The 16,157-nt window shown below is 54.9% G+C and overlaps 7 protein-coding genes across 7 annotated transcripts; 3 read left to right on the top strand and 4 right to left on the bottom strand.

The window, feature by feature from the left end:
• Positions 1 to 2,110: 2,110 nt before the first annotated feature.
• Positions 2,111 to 4,386, top strand: tktA (transketolase tktA; the record flags this gene model as incomplete). Its single annotated transcript, XM_001210638.1, has 5 exons — positions 2,111 to 2,164; positions 2,221 to 2,363; positions 2,417 to 2,501; positions 2,555 to 2,849; positions 2,909 to 4,386. 5 exons carry the CDS (start codon positions 2,111 to 2,113, stop codon positions 4,384 to 4,386), a joined length of 2,055 nt encoding a protein of 684 aa, XP_001210638.1.
• Positions 4,387 to 4,927: 541 nt separating this feature from the next.
• On the bottom strand, positions 4,928 to 6,432 carry ATEG_00551 (spermidine synthase; the record flags this gene model as incomplete). Its single annotated transcript, XM_001210637.1, has 5 exons — positions 4,928 to 5,205; positions 5,459 to 5,696; positions 5,765 to 5,912; positions 6,059 to 6,239; positions 6,402 to 6,432. 5 exons carry the CDS (start codon positions 6,430 to 6,432, stop codon positions 4,928 to 4,930), a joined length of 876 nt encoding a protein of 291 aa, XP_001210637.1.
• A 714-nt stretch (positions 6,433 to 7,146) lies between these two features.
• Positions 7,147 to 7,539, bottom strand: ATEG_00550 (ubiquinol--cytochrome-c reductase subunit 8; the record flags this gene model as incomplete). Its single annotated transcript, XM_001210636.1, has 3 exons — positions 7,147 to 7,217; positions 7,278 to 7,479; positions 7,516 to 7,539. 3 exons carry the CDS (start codon positions 7,537 to 7,539, stop codon positions 7,147 to 7,149), a joined length of 297 nt encoding a protein of 98 aa, XP_001210636.1.
• A 613-nt stretch (positions 7,540 to 8,152) lies between these two features.
• On the top strand, positions 8,153 to 9,046 carry phb1 (prohibitin subunit PHB1; the record flags this gene model as incomplete). Its single annotated transcript, XM_001210635.1, has 2 exons — positions 8,153 to 8,476; positions 8,528 to 9,046. The coding sequence occupies 2 exons, from the start codon at positions 8,153 to 8,155 to the stop codon at positions 9,044 to 9,046; spliced, it is 843 nt and encodes a 280-aa protein (XP_001210635.1).
• A 263-nt stretch (positions 9,047 to 9,309) lies between these two features.
• ATEG_00548 (25S rRNA (uracil2843-N3)-methyltransferase) lies at positions 9,310 to 10,629 on the bottom strand (the record flags this gene model as incomplete). The annotated part of the gene is made up of 1 exon (XM_001210634.1): positions 9,310 to 10,629. One exon carries the CDS (start codon positions 10,627 to 10,629, stop codon positions 9,310 to 9,312), a length of 1,320 nt encoding a protein of 439 aa, XP_001210634.1.
• Positions 10,630 to 11,217: 588 nt separating this feature from the next.
• On the bottom strand, positions 11,218 to 13,960 carry ATEG_00547 (putative cell wall proline rich protein; the record flags this gene model as incomplete). Its single annotated transcript, XM_001210633.1, has 2 exons — positions 11,218 to 13,388; positions 13,504 to 13,960. 2 exons carry the CDS (start codon positions 13,958 to 13,960, stop codon positions 11,218 to 11,220), a joined length of 2,628 nt encoding a protein of 875 aa, XP_001210633.1.
• A 390-nt stretch (positions 13,961 to 14,350) lies between these two features.
• ATEG_00546 (uncharacterized protein) lies at positions 14,351 to 14,984 on the top strand (the record flags this gene model as incomplete). The annotated part of the gene is made up of 2 exons (XM_001210632.1): positions 14,351 to 14,585; positions 14,827 to 14,984. The coding sequence occupies 2 exons, from the start codon at positions 14,351 to 14,353 to the stop codon at positions 14,982 to 14,984; spliced, it is 393 nt and encodes a 130-aa protein (XP_001210632.1).
• Positions 14,985 to 16,157: the final 1,173 nt, after the last annotated feature.

Raw genomic sequence — 16,157 nt, 5'->3', positions numbered from 1 at the left:
GTAATAGTCCGGTTCTTCTGCACCTGGAGAGGGCTTCACGGAGACTGATGATAAGTGTCAACTCCAATAGGTTCCATATACGGGATTGAGACTTTGTTAACGACGCTTTTAATGCATTTATCATCCTCTTTGGCAGCGTTGGTCTTTTTTTTTTTTTTTTTTTTTTTTGAATGTTTTGGCAAGGTATTAGTTCCCCTGTTGCTCCGATATTGATTGGTTCAGAAGACAGGGGTTCGCAGCTAGGAGGTATGCGGGTGACTAATCTATTCCTTTATGTACAGTGCGTTTGACAGAGATATGCATCTATATGGATTGGATATCCTGACAGCTCTACACTACCTAGGCACGTCAAGACACTGCTCTGTATGTAATCAGTCCTGGTCGACCACTGTCAATGAGACTAATATGGATCCCATTACATGGCCTCGTAATCTGGACTTAGTGAACTGTGAGTTAGTAGTCAAATGCTGTTATCTCTGCTGTTACAACACCAGAAGGCCACAGTAAAATGGACGATCGGCCCTCTGATCGGCAGAACATCCCAGTGACGGCGGGCTTCCCCGCTGTCCACAGTCCGAGACCATGCTCCGGAGTAGACTGGTTCCTGCACCGTGCGGAGGCGAATCTGCAAACCCGCGTCATATACTTCCTGTGCCACATGCGATTCGAGCTGCACCGGCGGCGCACGGGGCTAATCCTGCAACGACCGAGTTAAGGGCTCCTGTCCCGACGCAGCAGCGACAGGTGGTGATGTCGTGGCTTGAACCGTGCCACCCCAGAGGAACGTCTAGTTGGAGTCTGGGGTCGGGAGGTTCCGGAGAGGAGGGGGATCGACTGTGGCTCGGAAGGTAGATTCAACGGGCGTCGCAGATGACGTCGACCAAGATGGTTATCGAGGGGGATTGACCAGTGAGGGGGGTTTGATTGAGGGCTTTGGTCGCTACTGCAGTACTACTGGAGATGTACCTAGGTCCTTTGGAGTATCTGTCAGGACTGCTGGCGGTTGCCGGCGATTAGGCAGGTCAGCTGGGAAATTAGTTCCAGAGGGAGAGAAGGGTTTCTATTATTCATCAGATGGAATGGAGAGGTCCGAGGAGACGTGTTGGTCAGTTTGGGTTGCTTTTATAAGAGTCTGGATGCGACGGACTGAGTAAGCGATAAATAAATATTTAACTAGAGGATAGCATCCCACGGGAGCCCCCGCGGAACAGACATCGGAGCAGCGTCCTCCGAGACGCCAGACGGACCGATGCTGTCCGCCGGAGCATTTTCTTTGATGGGACAGAAGTCACCGGAGCAGCCTCGTGTATTTGTTTACAATGTTTAGTAGTATCAATGGGAAGAATGGAGGTTTCGAATGGTGCTACCTAAGGTACCTAGGTACTACCTAGTGCCTATGCAGCTACCTGGTAGCTAGACCGGGTCTGCAGGATACTCTACACTTCATTAGTCCGGAATGGCCAACACATCCGATCGACGCCGTCAAGAACGAATTGGATGCGATGAGACTGTTTTCGGGGGAGGAATGTGAGATGCAGAGATTTCTAGAGGATGGAGGGAACGGTTCTTCTGTTGGAGAATGTTGAGGCCGAAAGCGGGCATGGCGGGGTAGCTCAACATGTATAGATATGTAGAACATCTCATGTATCTACTCGACGAGGATGAGTATTTAGTATACAGGTAGATCAATATACCAGCTATATTACTCGTTACCAGACAGACAATGAATTCTATTTAGCCGACAACTATCGAGCATTGAGCCGTCTTCCTCATATTGTTGTTGTTCTCGGTGAAGCAACAGAAGAAACGGGCCCCACCGGAAGACATCATTTGCTACTGCTGCCCCCCCCACCTGCCCAGTTGGACAAATCCCTCCCCTCTCCCCCCTCCATCGCTCCTTCCCTTTTCCTCTTCCCATCACCGCCCTCTTCTTCTTTTTATTCTTCTTCTTCTCTTCTTCTTTCTTCTCTTCTCTTTCTTCATCTCCCGCTCTTCATCCTCTCTCATTCCTCCTATCCTGCATTGATTCGGATTCTCTCCAAGTAAGTCTCCCCTACATCCCACGCCATGACGTCCCATCCTCATCCCAGACTACCTTAGATTCGCAATCATGCCGTACTCCGATCTTGACCAATTGGCCATCAACACGATCCGTATCCTTGCGGTAAGCTTCTTCTCTTCTTTCCCTCCTCTTCTCCCCCATCTCTAACTCCCCTCCAGGTCGATGCCACCTTCAAGGCCAACTCCGGCCACCCCGGTGCCCCCATGGGCATGGCCCCTGTCGCCCACGTCCTCTTCAACAAGTTCATGAACTTCAACCCTCAGAACCCCGACTGGGCTAACCGGGATCGTTTCGTCCTCTCGTACGTCCTTCAATCGCCCTTCCATGGCCCCCAACACTAACAATCAACTCCAGCAACGGTCACGGCTGCATGCTTCAGTATGCTCTCCTCCACCTCTTCGGCTACAAGGTCTCCCTCGATGACCTGAAGAACTTCCGTGTAAGTTCCAATCCCACCTCTTCTCCCCAATCTGCACCCTAACAACCCCCCAGCAACTCGACAGCATCACCCCCGGTCACCCCGAGGCTCACGACACCCCCGGTGTCGAGGTCACCACTGGTCCTCTCGGTCAGGGTTTCTCCAACGCTGTCGGTCTCGCCATCGCCCAGGCCCAGGTCGGTGCCACCTTCAACAAGCCCGGCTACAACCTCTTCGACAACTACACCTACACTTTCTTCGGTGATGGTTGTGCCATGGAGGGTATTGCCTCCGAGGCCGCCTCCATGGCTGGTCACCTGAAGCTCGGCAACCTCATTGCCATCTACGACGACAACCACATCTCTATCGGTATGATTTGACCTAGAGCCACGCCGCTCAAGCCAGTTCACTAACGCTCCTCTCTATAGACGGTGACACCAAGTGCGCTTTCACTGAGGATGTCACCAAGCGCTTCGAGTCCTACGGCTGGCACACCGTCTGGGTCAAGGATGGTGACAACGACCTCGAGGCCATTGAGGCCGCCATCAAGGAGGCCCAGTCCGTCAAGGACAAGCCCTCCATGATCCGCCTGACCACCACCATTGGTTTCGGTTCCAAGCTCCAGGGCACCGGCGGTGTCCACGGTAACCCCCTCAAGGCCGATGACTGCCAGGGTGTCAAGCAGCGCTTCGGCTTCGACCCCAACCAGAGCTTCGTCGTCCCTCAGCAGGTCTATGACCTCTACGCCAAGCACGCCGCCGAGGGTGCCGCCAAGGAGCAGGCCTGGAACCAGCTCCTCCAGAAGTACACCGCCGAGTTCAAGGCCGAGGGTGCTGAGCTCACCCGCCGTCTCGCCGGCAAGCTCCCCGAGGGCTGGGAGAAGAGCCTCCCCACCTACAAGCCCAGCGATGCCGCTGTTGCTACCCGTAAGCTGTCCGAGGCCGTCCTCGAGAAGATCCACGACGTTGTTCCTGAGCTGCTCTCTGGCTCTGCCGATCTGACTGGCTCCAACAACACCCGCTGGAAGAACGCCGTTGACTTCCAGCCCCCGGAGTACGGTATCGGTGACTGGTCCGGCCGCTACCTCCGTTACGGTGTCCGTGAGCACGCCATGGCGGCCGTCATGAACGGTCTGGCTGCCTATGGCCTCGTCATCCCCGCCGGTGGTACCTTCCTGAACTTCGTTTCCTACGCCGCTGGTGCCGTCCGTCTCTCGGCCCTCTCCCGCGTCCGCACCATCTACGTCGCGACCCACGACTCCATCGGTCTGGGTGAGGACGGCCCGACTCACCAGCCTGTCGAGACCCTGGCCCACTTCCGTGCTCTCCCCAACTGCATGGTGTGGCGCCCCGCCGATGGCAACGAGACCAGCGCCGCCTACTACTCTGCTCTGACCTCCAAGCACACCCCCAGCATTCTGGCCCTCACCCGTCAGAACCTGCCCCAGCTCGAGCTCTCCTCCATCGAGGCCGCTCTCAAGGGTGCCTACCCCGTGGTCGAGGTTCCCAACGCCGCCATCACCCTCATCTCCACCGGTTCCGAGGTCAGCATCTGTATCGACGCTGCCACCTACCTCAAGGAGAAGCACGGCGTCAACGCCCGTGTCGTCTCTGTTCCTTGCTTCGAGGTCTTTGACGCCCAGGACAAGGCCTACAAGCTGCAGGTCATCCCCGACGGCATCCCCGTCATGTCCGTGGAGGCTCTGTCCACCATGGGCTGGGAGCGCTACTCTCACGAGCAGTTCGGCCTGAACCGCTTCGGTGCCTCTGGTCCTTACAAGGAGGTCTACAAGAAGTTCGAGTTCACTCCTGAGGGCATCAGCAAGCGTGCCCTGGCCACCATCGACTTCTACAAGGGCCAGCCGGTGCGCTCTCCCATCAACCGTGCCTTCCAGCAGATCCTGTAAATATCTGTTTGGTGCGGGTTGTAATGATCTTTCTTATGTTTTTTGTTTATGAACCTCTGGGACGACGTTGATCCTTCGGGAGAAGTCCTGTGATTCGACGCTTTGACGATGTTTGCTCCTAAAATTCCCATCGATTTTCGGTTCTGAGTGGCCATGTAGTAGATTTAGAAATGATATGAAGAGCATGGTTCGTTTCAATCAATATTCCATTAGACCGGCTGTAGATGAAGATTTGGAACTACAGATCCTACGAACATGTGTAGTCCTTCAATGTCCCGATATCCCACGAATAAGAATATCAGCTACACAGGGACAAGGGATTATAATTCATCATCATCATCAGATCATCATCGATTGATTATCGACCACAGGCGCCTCTAGATAGACAGCAGGAAGAAAAGGGAATAATCGAACGTGGTGTAGAGGGCCCCCCAAGATCATAATTACCAACAAGGTAGAAAAGAATAGGTTCAAGAAGACAAAGACCCAAGCACAACACTCTTTTTTAACATATCTAAAGCCTCCTTCTGTATCGAACTTCTTAGTTCAGGGCCTTGCGGGCGAAGTTGGGCAGGACGAAGCTGGCGCGGTGGATGTCCTGGTTGTAGTAGCGGCAGAGACGCTCCTCCTCCTCGCGCGACCAGGAGCGGACGGGCTCGCGGACGTTGCGGGAGGCGTCCTTGCAGCAGACCATGAAGCCGATCTGGCCGGAGGGGTAGGTGGGGATGGTGGTGTAGGCGTATTCGGCGACGGGGAAGACCTCCTTGCAGGCCTTCTTGAGGTCGGTGATCAGGGACAGGTGCAGCCATTGGTTTTCGGCTGTACGCGAGGAAACGATGACGAAACCCAAACCGGACCCGTGGCGGGGGTCGCGTGGTTTGGGACGTAGAATCGGTTAGCTTGTGTTTGCCAAGTCAAGTCAAGTCAAGTCAAGAATGGACGGAAGGAGAGAGTGTGGGGGAGGGGGAGGGGAGGGGTTGAACAGGGTGGAGTTAATTAGTACAACAAATGAACATGAACATAATAAGATAGAGAGAAAAGGCAGAGGGGGAAAGGAAAGGCGACGAACAACCTTGTGTGGTGATCACACCGCCGTCACGGAGAGCATCGCGGAGGAGCTCGAAGTAGGGCTTCTGGAAGAGGGACTCGGCGGGGCCCTCGGGGTCGGAGCTGTCGGTGATGATAACGTCGAACTCGTTCTGGCGGTTCTTGAGGAACTCGAAGCCGTCGCCGACGTGGACCTTGACCTTGGGGTGCTGGAAGCCGACGCTCATGCCGGGGAGGTACTTCTTGGAGACGCGGATGACGGCCTAGAAGTGTCAATGTTGATTTCTTTCCAGTACGGCATGTGCTTTAATTTCCAAAGTTTCGCACGTACCTCGTCAATGTCGCACAGGATGGCCTCCTCGACGCATTCGTGCTTGACGACCTCACGGAGGACACCGCCATCACCACCGCCAATGACCAGGACCTTCTTGGGGTCGGGGTGGGAGTTCATGGCCAGGTGGGTGATCATCTCCTGGTAGCTGGGAGGGCATTAGTTGGGCACTCATATGGGCACTCCTGCTGGGTGGTTTGGATTCTTGCGTTCTTGGGCGAACGCATGGCGGGCGGAGAGGTGGGGCAGGAGGGGTAGAGGACGAAAGGCAAAAAAAAAAAATATAACACATACGAGAACTCGTCGCGCTCGGTGCACTGGATGACGTTGTCGAGGACCAGGACAGTGCCGTAGTCGCTGCTCTCGAAGACGAGGACATCCTGGTACTTGGACTTTTCGTGGTGCAGGATCTGGTTGACCTTGAGGTTCATGGCCTGGCCGGGCCACATGTCGGACTGCTCGGAGAACCAGCCATCTGGGGAGGTCAGTCAGGGGGTCATTAGAAGAGGAGTAGTGAGGTTTCAAGGTGCGAAGAATTGAGGAATTGAGGAATTGAGTCTGGGAGGGGTTTCGCATGAATTGCATCCAGGCGCGGCGGGGTACTCGTGATGACGGGGTGGATGGAGGGGAAACATACCCTTGATAGTGGGGTGAGTGATGTCGGACATGGTGATGGAGGAATGGAAGAGGCGACGAGAAGGAAGAAGCGATTGAGAAGGAAGAAGATGGAGAGATGGACGGGAGAAGAAGGAAGAGGAGAGAAGGGAAGAAGAAGAGGAAGAAGACGAGCAGAAGCGGATGAATGCGGTGTGGGGGGACGACAAGATGGTCGAATACCGTTGCGGTAACATTCGGTATTGTTCCTGAGGTAGTATTTCTTTTGCGGGCTCGTTTTCCTTTCTTTTAGTCAGTAGTGGGGTTGGTCAATAGACAGAAGCAAAGGAATCAATTATCAATTGTATTACACTCGCATCCAAACGTTCTTTGCACTGGGAAGAGGTATAGGAAGTATCTGGAAGTGGTCGGTATCCGAACGATAAAATACCAGCAACCACTTTTTTCTCCCGATTTTTACCCAAACCGGCTCGACTACCGCCAGAGCTCCGCCGTTCCAGAGAACATTCATATGGTATACTCATTCCATGTTAGAATAATTTGCTGCTAGAAGTACGAAGTATACCTAGGTAACTACTTTCGGTGGTAGTACCTTGGGACGCAGGGTACTGTCAAGTCACATGACCACTACACAATTACATCGACCAACACCATGGCAAGACTCGAAACAATTCGATTGCTTCTAGTTACTGTACAATGCAATCACACAACCTTTTCCTCCGCTAGCTCAACCAACAGCCATCTTTAGATATCATGACCATTCCAATTTACTCGTGACCACCCTCGGCAAGACGGCCAGGCTTGGAGTTGAGGTACTCGTTCCTAATCACCATTAGCACTGCAATCCACACAGAACACACACCTGCGGCTAAGAAGACGCCGCAATTGTCGTGAGGACGGTTGACATACTTCTCAACAGCCCAGTTCATCGCGGAGTAGGCGATGACGAAGGGAGGCACAACGTAGAGCACCTGGTGTCTGAAGCGGCGGAAGGTGTTGAAGATGGCAGCGTTGAAGGCACCGGCAAGAGGACGCTGACGGTTGGCGGACAGGGAGTAGGTAGCGATGCGCTGGGGAGTAGGGCAGCCTATCGTCAAAGGCTATGGTCAGTTCTGAATATGGAGACCAAGAGAAACCTCGATTTGCGCCAGGTCGATCATTGCGGGAGTCAATTGGGAGATGATGATCAAGTCGATGGCCCAAATCCGTATGGTTCGATCCGCAATGGTCGTCACTGGCGTTCCGGGTTGAGATATCGTGACGTTGTGGTGTTGTGGGACCTACCGAGTTCACCCCAGCCACCCATGAAACTATAGATGACAGACTGGTCAGCACTGAATTGTCCATTGCATAGATTGGGAGATAATGGCAACGATGTCGGCGTCCACACGGGCTACCAGGCGCAAAGGGATCACATCCTGACAGGGCCACGGAGGCACGGAGATGCGCCAAAATGCGCCAAAACACGGGGGAAAAAACTCACACTCCATTCTTAGGATCCAGAGAGCCACCCATGATGAATGATCGCGAGGGAAAGCGGAAGTGAGGAGAGAATGAGCGAGATAGACGGGGAGGAGAGAGAAGGGAAGAGGTTGAAGTTGCCGAATGAAGTCGCTTCGGGCCAAAACGGGCCGGCGCTGATTGGCCGGCAGTGCTGTCTCCGCGCTAGGCCGTATTGGGTACCGCCTGCGAAAAGCCCGACATCACATCATCCCCAAAGTCCCTCGATTGATCCTCATCTTCATCGTCTCCCTGCCCATCCGCATCTCCACCATGGCCGCCAACGGTCTCTACAACCTCTACCGGCTCGCCATCCCCGTCGCCGGCGGTGTCTACCTCTTCAACTCCTCCATCTACGATGTCCGCGGTGGTACCCGCGCCGTCATCTTCGACCGTCTGTCCGGTGTGCAAGACAAGGTGGTTAACGAAGGCACGCATTTCCTCGTCCCCTGGCTGCAAAAGGCCATCATCTACGATGTCCGCACGAAGCCTCGCAATATCTCCACCACCACCGGAAGTAAGGACTTGCAGATGGTCAGTCTGACGCTGCGAGTGCTGCACCGTCCCGATGTCCCGAAGCTGCCGGCCATCTACCAGGTATGACCTATGTTCCGCTCAGCTCTTGCTGTTCAGGCTAACCTCCCCTAGTCCTACGGTACCGACTACGACGAACGTGTCCTCCCCTCCATCGGAAATGAAGTCCTCAAAGCCATCGTCGCGCAGTTCGACGCCGCCGAGCTCATCACGCAGCGTGAAGCCGTCTCCAACCGCATCCGCACCGACCTCATGAAGCGTGCGGCGCAGTTCAACATCGCTCTGGAAGACGTTTCCATCACCCACATGACCTTCGGTAAGGAGTTCACCCGCGCCGTCGAGCAGAAGCAGATCGCCCAGCAGGACGCCGAGCGCGCGCGGTTCATCGTCGAGCGCGCCGAGCAGGAGCGCCAGGCCAACGTCATCCGCGCCGAGGGAGAAGCCGAGAGTGCCGATATCATCAGCAAGGCCGTCGCCAAGGCCGGAAGCGGTCTCATCGAGATCCGTCGCATCGATGCCACCAAGGAGATTGCGCACACGCTTGCGTCCAACCCGAATGTCACGTACCTCCCTGGTAACGATGGCAAGGAGGGCGGCAAGAACACGAGTCTGCTGCTCGGTCTGAGGAGCTAGAGGTGTTCTTAATGCGCGACTTCCATTATAATCTCCATTTCCCCTTCCTGTACTCTTTTATCTGTTTTCGTTTCACTGGATGGATCTGAGCATGCATGATCTCCTGGCGAACTGACGTTGTATGGCTGGTTTTTTCATTGGGTCTTTATTATTGTAGCAATAGCATATCCATTCCACTCTACATACAGAGTTCAATACCAACACGAACCCATGGTATCATATCATGTCCTCATCACCCGTAAACACCCAAAGATATACACCCACTACCCATCCACCCGCCGATAAATATGCACCTGGAACCGCATATCCTCCAACCCCGCCCCCTCCCCAACATCATACCGCAACCGTGCCGCCTCGCGCCGCCACCACCGCGAGTCCTGCGAGAGCACTTTCTCCCACCTCCCACTCGCCACCGACAGCAGCGCATGATCCAGCAAGAACTTCATCGGATACTTCCGCTCCTGCGCCGCCGTCTCCCCCTCCCCTTCGCCCCCACCGGCCTGCGGCTTGCCCTTCCCCAACTTCACCGTCGAATAACTGCCCGGGCTGTCCACGACGACCAGCAACGTCCCCGCCCGCAGGAGATCCGTCACACGCAGCAGGAACCCCGTCGCCTTCGCCATGGACGTCGAGAAGAGCTCGTTCAGCGTAAACATAAGGGTGACCATCGCCGTGGCCGCCGCCTCAATGTGCAATAAGCCCTTTAGCTCCGCGTCAGGTATCGACAGCACGTCCGCGCGGCGGAACCGCACCGCAAAACCATGTCTGGCGTCAGCCTCCCCCCGCCCCTCGAGCTGGACGCCGCCAAGCAGCGGCGCAGGGTGCGACTTGCCCCCTGGTACATCGGCGGACTGGATCGCAAACGCAAGGCGGTCCACGACCCGCGACCAGTCCGCGATATCGACCGCCGTCACAGCGAGGCTGCCCAGCCCGCCGACAGCGTCTGTAGGCGCGGGGGTAGTTGAAGCCTCCGTCTCCGCGTCCTGCAGCGACATCCCCACCAGACGGGCGGACAGCCGCGTCTGCGTCTCATCGAGCAGATCGCGCCACACGGCGGCCAACGCGACGATCTCGGCGCCTGCGCCGCCGCCGATGCAGACCACATGCGTAGAAGACGGGGGTGCAGAGGGCGGGATGCATTCGGCCAGCAGCGCCTTGAAGACGCCGGCGTAGCCGAGGGCGCGGGAGGCGCTCCAGCGCAGCGCGTATGCGCGGAGCAGGTCCTCGCTGGCGTCGGTGAAGGCCGAGTCGAAGTCGCGGTTGTACAGGTGGGATTTGATGGTCTGGATGAGGGATTTGAGGTCCAGTGGGGCTTCGCCTGGTGGACTATCGGGGTTGGAGAGCCAGCCGTGTCCGTCTGTGGATAATAGGCCGGTCTTGAAGACGTTCAGGAGGAGTTGTTGCAGGGTCAGGGGGATGGTTGTCGAGAGGTCCAGGTGGGTGTCGTTGGGTTGTTGGGGTGTGGTGCTCTGTGGTGTGGGCCGGCGAGATGATGGCTGGCTGGATTTCTTCTTGTCCTTTTTTGCGTCGCGAGCATTCTGCTCTTTGGTTGGTTTTCGCTGGTTATTCCTTGGTGGTCCCATGTTGTATGTGGTTTTACTGTGGTGGTGTGGATGGAGCGTGGTGTTGCGTATATATATTTTTCATATCTTATCGGATCAACGCTAAACTCCTTTCAGTATATGGAGCTATTCCACTGTTATTGCTCATGTAACTACTTTCTACTCCGTACTTCGCGGTTGGAAGACTCAAGACGTAGAACCCCAGCCCATATATTCTGAAGGAGAGTAGCTGAGATTAACCATACAGTGTTGTCTCCGCCTGGCTTGATCTGAGTGGTGATGACAATCGCACATGAATATCCCGTAGAACAGAAAGCGGCTCTGGGAGCCTGCAACTCGGACAATTAAAGTAAAGAAAGAAAATGGCTAGAGCAATGGAATAAGGAAATCCAGTCCATAAACGCAACCGGACATTAATGAGAGACAAGAAAATGACAAAGAGCTTCATACTCTTACGCTTGTAAACACATACCAAGAAAGAGATTCGTCAGTTATCCCAACAGAGAAACGAACAGGTAAAATGCGAATGGTAAAAAGGGATCTTGCAAAGACCGTGACGAGCAGATCGTGAATGAGTTGACTATGTACAGGTGGTGTTTGCCGGCGGGCTTATGATGGGTGTTCTTCGCGAACAACATCGTCGTTCAACCGATCTTTGTCTTTGGTTCTCCAGAAGTGCATCAAACGGCTGATTCGCCGGCCCTTCTTCCGCGCCTTCTCAGGGTCGTCGCTCGGCGGTTTCTCCTCATAGCTCAGCTTGCTCTTTTCGGAGCCAGGCCCAGCCACCAGTTTGGAAAGACTGGCAAGACTGGATCGCTTGGAACTGCTAGGCTGACTAGAGCGCCGATGCACAGCAGCAGAAAACGAAGCTGAACGATCAGTCGATAGTCGAGGGCGCTGGAAGAAATTCGCAGAGAACCGGTTCAGCGTATTCGTCATAGTCGATGCACTACTCGTCAATGAAGGCACATCTTCAACAGATGCGTGAGGGAAATCCATCGATTGGTTGTAGGACGGGTTGGAGAAGTTGCGGTCGGTAGATGATGTGGTGACCGAACGAGGAGCATCCGAAGAGACAGTGAAATCCGGCGAGGGGAACGAGGAGTTCGAGATGGAACTACCTCCATGCAGAGAGAATTGCGGAATGTTGGGTGTCAACTCTAGCGGGGAGGTGGCAGGCCGCTGATCAGCCGGTGTGAATCGGGGCGAGATGTCGGGACTAGGCGGAATTGGCAATTTTGGTATCCTCTGATGCCAATCTTGCTGCTTGGCGGTGTCCAGGGGACCCCTTGGATAGTTCGAGAAAGGGTTCGAGGCGTTTCGCAGCTGCTTCGTAACATCTTGCCGGTCCGTCTGCGGAGATTCTTCGGTTGTCGGTGGGACGTCGCTAGGAGTGGGTGACTTTGGCGGCTCTCCGATCCCTAGACCGGTCTGAGTGTTTTGCATGTCATTATTCTCGACGGGCCGCTGGCATGTCAAAGTCTGCGAGCTTTCCTTGCTACGCTCTGACTCCTTGTCGGGTTCCTCCGTTGGAGCTGGGACCGCCGTGGTCGACACCTGACCGCCACAATCCTTCTCCGATTCGCTCGTAGCGGCTAAGAAGGCATCCTCTTCTTCCTCATAGAACACATCCGGATGCTCCATTGCGAAATTGCTAGAGAGTCGACTACTCGCCAGGAAGCTGCGGTCGAAGGGTGGCAATGCCGGAGCGCTTTCTGCGCGTCGATGATATCGCATCTCCGGCCCGACGAATTCTCCTCGCCGCCCTCCGCTGTACATGCGCCTGCTTGCTGCTGAGAAACCACTCTCTGCTACTTTCCGAGAACCCATATCAGGTGTGTTAAAAGGTCCCAAGGCCGCGTCCAGATCGATGATGGGGCTGAGCGTGTCATTCTGCTGCGTATCTTGTTCGTAGAAGCTCCGAGGTTTCCAAGAATTTTCCAAGGTCGGCTGGTCGTCATCGGCTGATTGCTGCGATCTTGGGGCATTGGGGTTGGTCGGGGTCCGGATCACGACGATATTATCATCGTCAAACTCGACATCCAGCCCAGAGCCAAGGTCTGAATTCGTTCGTGTGAGAACGGGCGCTCGAACTTCTTCCGACTTGGCTTCCGAAGGCTCTTTCTTCGATTGATGGCGCTTGCCTTTGCCCCGAGTCAGAATCGAACCAGCCCACGACCGGACCTTCTTTTGGCGCTTCTTGGTTTTCACCCGTTTCTTCGACCCAGACCCTGAAGCTCCGTGCTCGTCGGCAGACGCATCCGAGTCTGCGTCATCAGACGACGAATGTCGCGGGTCAGCCCAAGGGTGGTCACCCATGTTATGCCGCCGAAGGGCAGCGTCAAGAACACCCGACGAGAGACTCTTCCGAAAGCGCGAATGTCCTGTGGCGGAGAGTGGCCGTTTTGATCGTGACATTTCGTTTGACCCACCATTGGCGCTCGAGCTCAGCATCAGCGATGCATCCGCAGTCCTCGGCCGAGGCTTGGGTTTCTCCTCGACTTGCTGCGAGGACAGGCTAGGATCCCCAGTTACGTTGCTATTTCTAGCGGCAGTTTCTGGACGCGTGAATGCCGTGTTTTCGTCTTTCGACGGGGTGTCTGAGAGCGTATGCTCAGCAGAGAGAGGGCTGACCGGACTTTCGGGTCGTGGCGGGTGGAGTGATTCCCCATTGATAGTGATTCTCGGTGAAGCAGGGGGCGTGGGCCGACCCAAACTGATTGCTGAATGGGAGATGGGGCGTCGGATGCCGTCAACTCGATGCTGGTCCTGAGTTGTGTCTGTCGGGGTGTGCGGAGAACTTCCCAGGGGGCTTCAGGTCTAATGTATTGCGAATCGCGCTCAGATCGACACTGGAAATTGCCGCCGAGCGGCGGTGGGCATGACGGCGTCTACCTGGACCGCCCGCGCTGAAACCAGGTCCCGGAGTCGGGAGGCTGGAGGGAGCGGGAATGGGGGCAGGAGCAGGAGCAGGATCGGGAGTCTCGTCCTTATTCGCTTCCACAGTCCCAGAAGCGACTAAGTGGTCATTACCGATGAGTTCGCTGCATCGTCGACGGTGCCCGCCCGGTCGATTCACTGGAAGAGTCGGCATGGATGGCTGCGATGAATGTGTGGCGCCTGGATTGAAAGAGAAAGCCGGAAGGGGCGCAGCACTCCTGGACTTGCGCTCCGGAGTTTGCGGGGCCGCACTTGGATCTCGCGCCGGAAAGACGAACGGCGGGTTGGGCAGTGGTGAAGACATGGTCAGGTTGCGGCGGCTGTGCCCCGGTGCCGGATGAGGCGCCGAGTCGAGATAGTGAGAGAATGATGAAGTAGTTTGAGGCTGTGGAGGTAGCGAAATTGAAGCCATGGTCGGCGGATCGCACCAACCTTGAGACCTCCGATGACCCAACCAATAGTGGCAGATGTTGATCCAGACGCACGAGACCTCCAGACCAATGTGGCTTTCCTACGACGAATGGAAAGCCCGACTTTGTCTGGAGGCCTTTAGTTCCACATCAATCTCATTGATCTTCTAGGTCCCAGAACACAGAACCGACGGGGTGGTGTGCCGAGGACCCTCGGATTTGGACGGATATAATCGAAAGAGGGATAAACACGAAGGGCTCGCGGAGATGTACCGGGTGACGGATGGTCGACAGCCGGGACTCTTTCCCGATCGAAAAAATATAAAGTCGACTGTATAAATACGGGACTGGGCGAAAGTCGGTCGGGAAAAATCAAGGCGAGTGCGAAGACGATGGATGGTAAGGAGCGGACGGCCAGAGAAGGCCACGGGAGGAGGCGGAAGAATTTCAAAGAACGGCGAAGTCGAAAGGAGTGTAAGAGAAAGGTATGCGGAGAAAAAGAAGGAGGACGAGCGAGAGGAAGGGAGAGGGGAGAAGGAGGAGAGGGAAGAGAAGAGGATCAACCTGGAGAGCGAAGGGAAAATGAAGTCGAAGGGGAGAAGAAAGCGATGGCAGAAGAGGAGTTGAGTGAGTATTAACCTAAAGCCGGAAAGTTACGAGCTATCCCCAAAGTGTTCGTAGCGCCGTTAGTCAGAAAGGTTGACTTGCATCCAATGTGGGGAACGCCTCGGCAATGATTGGATGCCGCCACAGAGGGGCCGCCGACCGTACCGGCCAATACCGCCGTAATGTTACGCGCGAACCGATTGGGCCGCCAGGACCGGGATGGGATTGGGGGAGGGCTATCTAATTATAATAATAATAATAGTGGGTGAAGTGATATGGAATTATGGATTCGGATGGAGTTCATATGATAATCCTGCTTTCATCGGATCCATGCGGGTGCTTTATGTGAACTGCGTCGAGTACCCCCATGCTCCGGGCTTCCGGTCGATTTCAGGGTCGATTTCAGGGGACATGCAATGACCAGAGAGGGGTCCCTGGCCTTCTCCGGATGGGTGCGTCTGCACACCGTTTGCTCGTTCCATTTATTGTCTCCCATCGATCGGAAGCTGGGAGGGTTCGTGGGGGGGAATGTACGATTCGGGAGAGATCTAGGCTGGGAAGGACGAACGGACGCCTCAACAGTCAATATCATTGTTCTCGTACAGGAACGATAGTGTAAGACGTCATGGACACTCTGTTGCCACCGAGGATACGAGATCCACTACTGGTACCAGAGAACCAAACGGATACTCCAAGGAAACTGTCTACGAGGATACAAGGCTGGGTTCATGGAATCCGTGGGTGATGGAGAGATAACAGTTGTCAACAGTCCATAGTGTATGGAGTACGGAGTACGCAATTTCCCTGTCGATCATTATGTGTTAGTAAGATGATGCAAGCATGGGGGTTGATGAGAAAATCAGTACCGAGCGCTTCACACAGACCACAAAAGGGTTACCTTCCATGCGGAATACTACAGTAGTGCCGTAGTGTTATTATTGGGAAATTATTTATTTGTTGTTACGGAGGATTCTTGATATGAGCCTGATTTTGTGAGGATTCTTCCTGCAGCTGCAAGTGGTTCCGGAGAAAATGCTCCTGGCTCCAGGCATCCATCGCCTAAAGACTCCGTACCTGAGGCTACCCACCAATCAGCGGGGCCGGTGGGGATATCGAAATCTCGCTTGACTCGGAGCAGTCCCGCCGGTCTAACCACATTGGGGGCTAGTTTAATGAACGCCCTCCAGGGATCCCTGCCAAGTTGGCAACCCGCTTGACATGTCCGGGCCAGGAGACTGCAAGACTGAAACACCGTACCGTCCGAACTTCAGGTTAATAATAGAACTCACGGTTGGGGAGAAAAGCGATGGTGGCAGTAGTGGTGCTAATAATAGGGAATAATATGGACATGGCCATCATATTGTATACTAACTATAGAGTGGTGTGGAATCACCCAAAACAGATCACCCACCTCCTATTCAACCAAAGAGGCTGTGCTGATACTTCCCCCCTGTCAAAACACCAGCTGGAGGCACCACTCGCCCCCCGGCCATTGCCCACGCTAAGCCCAACCCAGACTTGCTCATGTGTTTCAATCAATCCTTTGACGCTCTAACGCAACACGGACGAACTTGCATCCCGCCACGTCGAACA

Source organism: Aspergillus terreus, genomic scaffold, assembly GCF_000149615.1.
Source record: "Aspergillus terreus NIH2624 scaffold_1 genomic scaffold, whole genome shotgun sequence".
In the NCBI taxonomy this organism is placed as follows: Eukaryota; Fungi; Ascomycota; class Eurotiomycetes; order Eurotiales; family Aspergillaceae; genus Aspergillus; species Aspergillus terreus.
This window is presented reverse-complemented; position numbering and strand designations above follow the sequence as displayed.